Here is a 6,784-nt window from a genome sequence, read left to right as displayed (position 1 = left end):
CAAGCGCTGGGAAGCTCTCTAGGAATCAAGTTCTATGGATGGAAGCTCGTATTGAGAGAATAATGCAACCAGAAGTACAGAATTGTTGTCAAACGACGAAGAATTGGTCCTCATGATAAACAAAAAATTCAAACCGCCCTCATTTATACGTAACTAATATTCCATCGCCTCTTTCCACTTTGAGATACTTTTTATTTTACATAGTTCATTATCTCTATTCTAAATCATTTGTGTGTTGTATCAGAATGTTTGCTTCTGTGTTCATTTTGTGTCTTCTGACGTCCCTTGCTAGCGCAGCTCTCACCTCCATCGACCAGACGAGATATGAGGAGTTTGTATCAAATGGGGGATCAAGTTTGGTCCTTTTCACTGCTGGAGGATGCGCAGCGTGTGATGTTGCAGTGAATGAGCTGGAGCAGACACAACTAGACATGGAAGTTATTATCGGCATGGTCAATTGTGCCGAGGATCCGGTCATCTGTGACGAAAATCACATCTTTGCTGTCCCTGCTTTGATGCTCTCAGTCGGTGATAGTACAATGACCAAGTATCGTGAACGCTTGAACAGTCTATCGTATGAATATCTTTAACCCCTTAGGCCAATCATTTCGTTAGACTGACTATTTTGAGATAGGGTTACATCTTTCATGAAGAGACAATTTAGCCCAGCTGTCGCGGAGCTTGCAGGCCTGAAAGGCTATGATCTCCAAGATCCCACTGCCATCACTGTTGTAGCTCTTCTTGAAGCTGATGATGCTGCTTCGCGCGCCACGTTTGAAACAGTTGCCGCGAAGTTGCGCACGCATTACGCCTTCGCTGTGTGTACATTTAAGTGCATTGCCAAGTTAGAAAGCGTTATTCTGCCATCTATTATTGTTTACAAGCCCTTTGACGATAAAAAAACAATCCACACAGACTCATTCTCACAGGAAGCCATTGAGAACTTCCTGGAAAAAGCGACCACACCCTTGATCCAAGAGATGGACCCAATTTTGTATGATGACCTTGTAGAGGTACGTATATCTCTACTTTAACATATTTGATCTTTTGGAGTGGTTAGTGGTTGACCAAAAGTTTCTTAAAGGTTGGCAAGCCACTTGCTTTCATTCTCACCAATTCCCTGGACGACAAATACGACTTAGTAGAGCAACTCTATCCTTTAGCCAACCGAACCAAAGATAAAATCACGTTCTTGTCAGTGAACACCAATGATTATCCCAAGAGAGGACAAGTCCTCGGGCTCGGAGAAACCTCAACTCGCGGATTTGCAATTGAAGATGTACAGAATACCCGAGTATATCCGTTATTAGTAGATACCCTTTCTTCTATCTCCATAGAACTTTTTGTCCAGCAATACCTCAACAACTCACTGAGTCCCGTTATAAGATCGGATCCGGCGCCAAAGCTATGGTCGGAGTCGTCATCCGTGGTTACTTTGGTAGGCAGTAACTTCGAAGATTGTGTTATGGACGAGTCAAGAGATGTACTTGTCGAATTCTCCGTCCCATGGTGCGACTATTGCTTGGCGTAAGCATTTCCTCTCGTGAAGATATTGCAGGCTCAGGCATGGCTAATTGAGATTTATAGTCTGCACAAAGTTATGGATAAGCTAGGACAAAGATATGCTCAACTCAAGATGTCAGACAAGGTTACGTTGGCGAAGATTGATGTCAATTCTAATGATGTGCCGGTGCGAATTACTGGGTACCCTACGCTTATATTATTTCGTGCTGGTGATAACAAAGAGGTGCATTTTGATGGTACATTCTTCGAGCTTCTGACTGAGGAGCAGCTGGCTAGGTTTATCAGCACGAACAGTGTGAATGAGCAAATAGCACCTCTTATAGAACCGGAGCAAAGGAGTATTGAGGATGCTATATCAGTTGGGAAAGATGAGCTTTGAAATGGAAAGCGCAATTTTCGATGAGGAATTCTTCGAGCAGGCGACGATAGTGTATATTTGATGACATCTTAACTCGGTTTATCGCACTCCTATAAATTACGGATTATTATATCGTCGCTGGCGGGTTATGAGTTCTTTTCGCGAGGCGAGCGTAATCTGGAGATTTATTGCAGAGACCTTTCGAGCGAGGATGGCTTGAGGACTAAGGTTTTTGGACAGATCGCAAAGGACTAGCTGCAATTGTATCTGTGCTGCTGATCGAGCTGATGTTCGATGTCAGGCTGAGCAGCCTCCTCCGCTGTTTCGTCCAGCAGCCTATTCAACTGCCTCCTCATCATTTCATTATGGGTATAGAAGTAATCCTTCCTATGTTCGGTCTAGAGGTTATCTTCTAAGCTCTTTATCGCAGCCTTAAGCTGCTAGCCGAGTTTCTTGTGGGCCTCCCTGATCTCCCTAGGGGCACGATTAATAAATATGTAGTCCCTCTTAATATTAGTATAGGACTCTTCTAATTGTGCGTTTATCTGTCTTCAAAAAGGCAAACAAGGTGTTTGGCAGGAACTAGTGCCTTGAGCTCTCGACAGCGAGGGGGTAAGCTACTCGAGAGCTATACAACCCTATCCCTACACTGTAAAGAACCAAAGACACTATAGTAGATTCTTTAATCACTACTATATATATATATATACAAAAACCTAGAAGGAGAAAAGTATATAATAAAGCAACAGTGGTGAGGTTCGTTCTAGGAGCGGCTATATCTCTTGAACTGTTAGCGAGGATCGAGTTGCTAGTCCCTAGTGTCGACTACCAGATACCCGAAGGTCTGTGGTCTTACAATCGTACATATAGAATAATTGCGAGTTTAGAGATACCCAAAACTGTGCTCTGGCCTCTACTATCAAAAGATATAGGTAAAAAGGATTTTCGGATAAGGCAGGTAATAAAGGCGGGCCCATCTTAACACGACAACTCAGAGCATGCGGATACTGCTATAAAGACTGTGCACTTTCCAAAAGACCTAGGTTTTCCCCGGAAATATATCTTGTCGTCTAATGTTACCCTCAGGAATCACGAAACTACAACCATCGAACCAGACCGTTCCAACCTCACAGCAAGCTAAGTGGTATCCAGAAAGTTCGGGACAACGAAGATTGCCATCCTCTAGAAAGTACCATTGATCTGATTATGTTTTTCATCGATTGAATCTACCCAGTTGGGTCGTAGGCACGACTGTCTGGGCCATGAAGCAAACAGAAGAAATATGGGCTACCGCACGCGCAATATTAACGAGAGTCAACTCACAATGTAAGGGGCTACCCGAAGACAGAAAAACGAGATACGCTCCTATATAAGCTCTCAAAGAGATGAAAGAGAGTTATAGGATACGGTAGTGATCATAGCTCGTGACTGGTTCAGATTCCTAAGAAATATCAACCGAAAAGGACACTTAAAACTACGTCGCCCTATGCGAGAAATAACAACATAGCTCCAAGTACTATCCAGTGAGTTCAAACCAGTACTGGTGTCCTCCTGATTCTCATCGCTCGCTCATTTCATCATTCATAATTTGAACCTGACCAGGCAGGTCACGTTGCTGCGATAGCAAAATAAGGTACCTTACCTTACCTAGGTAGGTAGCCACTTGGCTATAGCACTGAGACTGGTTGGATTTACGTCGCGCCTCGGCTCTTCATCTTCCTACCTTAGAGGAAAATGCAGGGGCAAGTGAACCGTCCCTAGACGATTCTAGGACAGTTCCTTATAAGAACAGTTTTTACTAAGAATATAGTCTTGAGATTACCTTAGGACGGTTTTTTACTTAAGGACGATTTAAGACGATTTAAAATTACTACTTAGGTGCCTTGCACTTAGTGGAATTTTTATTAATCAGAGAACCTCTCTTAAACTATATCTACTTATACTTTATATATTAACTTTATAAAGTGAACTTTTCTTAAATCGATTAATTTTACTACTTTTAAAAACTAAAAGTAAGAGTTAATCTTATATAAGAGGTACTAAGTATTTAATTAAAGTAAAGAGAAATCAACTGTTATTCCCTTATTTAAAATAAATAAAAAAGCTCTTACTTTAAAAGTAGAAATAAGAAGTATTCTTAAGAAATAACTATTTTAAGATAATCCAAGGAATATTTATAAAAGAGAATGCTTTTTAAAAAAGAACTATCTATAGATAATCCTAGGATTATTCTTTTACCTTTACGTTTACCTCTAAGGTACCTTAGAGGTAAAGGTAGGGGCAAATGGATTATCTCCTAACGCTCCTAGGATAGATTTTTCTAAGAACAGTCTCTAGTCTAAAAAAGGTTCCTCAGACCGCCTTAGAATAGTTTCTTTATTTTAAGACAATCTTAAACGATATATATATTACTACCTAGATATCTTATCTTAAACTGAAATCTTATAATCTGATTACTACTTACCTTTTAATTACCTTCTACTTAAGCTTACTATTAGTATTATACTAGTAAATAAATAAGAAGTATATATTAATATATATTAAAATTAAAGGTTTAGTTTAAAGACATTTACAAATATATATTATAAAAAGTATTTAAAGGTTAGAATATATACTACTTCCTAAATAGCCCTTAATTAGCCTTTAAAAGAGGGTTATCCTTTAACTAAGATTATTTATCTCTTTTAATTACCTCTTATATCTCTATAATATAAGTCTATAGACTAATACTAGTAAAACTTCTTTTAAAAACAAAAGGTTTTTAATAACTATAAAAGAAATAAAATAGAAAATATAAATATAATATAAGGAAATAAAGTGTTAGTATAATAGCTGTTACGTTCCGAGTCACGTGATCGTACATAGACTATATCTTATGTATATATAGGACACCTCCCTTTTACCCTTTAAAAGAATATATAGAATATATAGAATATATAGAATATATAGAATATATAGAATATATAGAATATATAGAATATAGTATATATAATAATATAATAAATATTTATTAGTAGCTATAATATAAAGTAGAAAAGATAATAAGAAAAGGAGGTTTTTAAAAAGCCTTAAGAATAAATAAAAGAAATATAACTATTAATAAACTAAGCTAATCTTAAGTTCGCTATATAACTCTAGCTTTATAGCCTTATAATATTAGCTTTACTTACGTGATTAGCTTATTATAATTAGTCTATTATATTATTCTTCTCTTTAAGGAAGACTTATCTTTAAACTATAAAAAAATTTATTATAATTTACTTTAAATATTATAGTATTATCTACTAGTTTATTATATATATTATTATTTTTTACTTCTTATATAGTTAACTATTTATAAAGTAACTTAAAAAGTCTTAGTTTTATAAGGTAAACTTAATAGAAATCTCGAAGTTTATATAGATAAGTTATAAAGTCTCTAGTAAAGTAGAATTTAAGATTAAGATTTAATCCTTTTTATTTAACTTAGTACTATAGGGTTTTATCTTACTTAAGATATACTTTTAAGATATTTTAGACTTCTTACTTTTATTCTACGTTTATTTAAATAAGTTTTTATTTTGAAAGTACTTATTTAAAAAGCGAGTTAATATTATATTACTAAAGTTTATCTATAGAGAAAATAAGATAGATATTAATTAAAGTAAGGAAATCTAAATAAAATAAATAACCTTCTTTATTAAAGACTTTAAATTATAATAGCACGGTTTAGCATTAGCTAGCACGTGAGCGAAATAACCACGGATCAGGTGATAACCTCTCTATTAGCGCGAATATCAAGCTAAGGAGCCCTCGATTCCGTGGAGGGCGCTCGAGCCTATATAGACAAATTCCCCGGGCTATTCCCGATTAGGACTAATTATATTTAACGTAAAACTTAACGTAAACTCCTGTAGTAGCGTAGAGCTATTTCCCTTTACGTATAACTAAGTGGGTAACTGTCAGTAAACCCCTTCAGAGTTAACCGAGCTCCACCGAGTCTTACCGAGCTTTACCGAGCTCTAGACTCTTCCTAATCAGGTATAGTAAAGAAGTGGTTACCACTACCTTTACATAAATAAGCTTATTTACTAATTATCTAGTTTCTTCTTTAAGTAATATATTTTCTAATTTCTTATTATAACTTATATAGAATTACTTAACTTTTAATCGACTTCTTAATATAACTTATTTATATCTTATTACTTTTTTCCTTATTAGTTATAAAAGAACTCTTAAGCTTTCCTTTAGACCTACTTATAATTATAAGTGAATACTTATATATTAATAATATTTAACTTCTTAGTAATTATTTACTCGGCCTTTAGTTAGAGCTTATTTTTATCTTAACTTATTTTTAGCTTATACTTCTATTTTAACTAGTACGAAGATATTTCTAAAGACCTATATAATAAAGTTAACTAAGTATAATTTATTATTAGTAAGAGCTGCTATACGCAATAGTATTAAAGGCTCTTTAAGTAATTAAATCAATTATTATTTATTTTTGAAATTATATATAAAAGAAATAAGAGAAGTACTCTCTTAAGCGATATAAAGCTACAAAACCTAATTAGGTATAGATCGAAAGCAGATAGCTGTTCTTATATCATAGGAGCTTAGACTAATTATTTTAGTAATAGTTAATAAAAAGCTAAAGGTATTAATCTAAGTATTAGTTTATAATCTCTGTTTAATTATTTATCTAAGCGTAATAAATAATAAAGAGTTTAACTTTAATACTAAAGATCTAGTAGAACTTATTTTAAAAAGAGAAAATAAACTATAAGCTTTTATTTAATATTATTATTTCCAAAGGTCTATTAAACTTCTAATAGTTAAAAATAAATAACTACGCTAAGTTATAAATTATATGTATAAAAAAGTAGAAGATTAATATTTTTTTTTTTAGAGAAATAGTTT

At 34.5% G+C, this 6,784-nt stretch overlaps 1 protein-coding gene across 1 annotated transcript; it reads left to right on the top strand.

Moving 5' to 3' along the window:
- Window positions 1-245: 245 nt before the first annotated feature.
- On the top strand, window positions 246-1,918 carry ONS95_008661 (uncharacterized protein; the record flags this gene model as incomplete). The annotated part of the gene is made up of 4 exons (XM_058502204.1): window positions 246-574; window positions 635-1,013; window positions 1,085-1,527; window positions 1,588-1,918. 4 exons carry the CDS (start codon window positions 246-248, stop codon window positions 1,901-1,903), a joined length of 1,467 nt encoding a protein of 488 aa, XP_058361131.1. The 3' UTR covers window positions 1,904-1,918.
- Window positions 1,919-6,784: the final 4,866 nt, after the last annotated feature.

This window comes from Cadophora gregata (assembly GCF_030347475.1).
Source record: "Cadophora gregata isolate MNR1 chromosome Unknown scaffold_3, whole genome shotgun sequence".
Classification (NCBI taxonomy): Eukaryota; Fungi; Ascomycota; class Leotiomycetes; order Helotiales; family Ploettnerulaceae; genus Cadophora; species Cadophora gregata.
The sequence above is the reverse complement of the archived record's forward strand: the minus strand, read 5'-3'. Positions and strand labels throughout refer to the sequence as shown.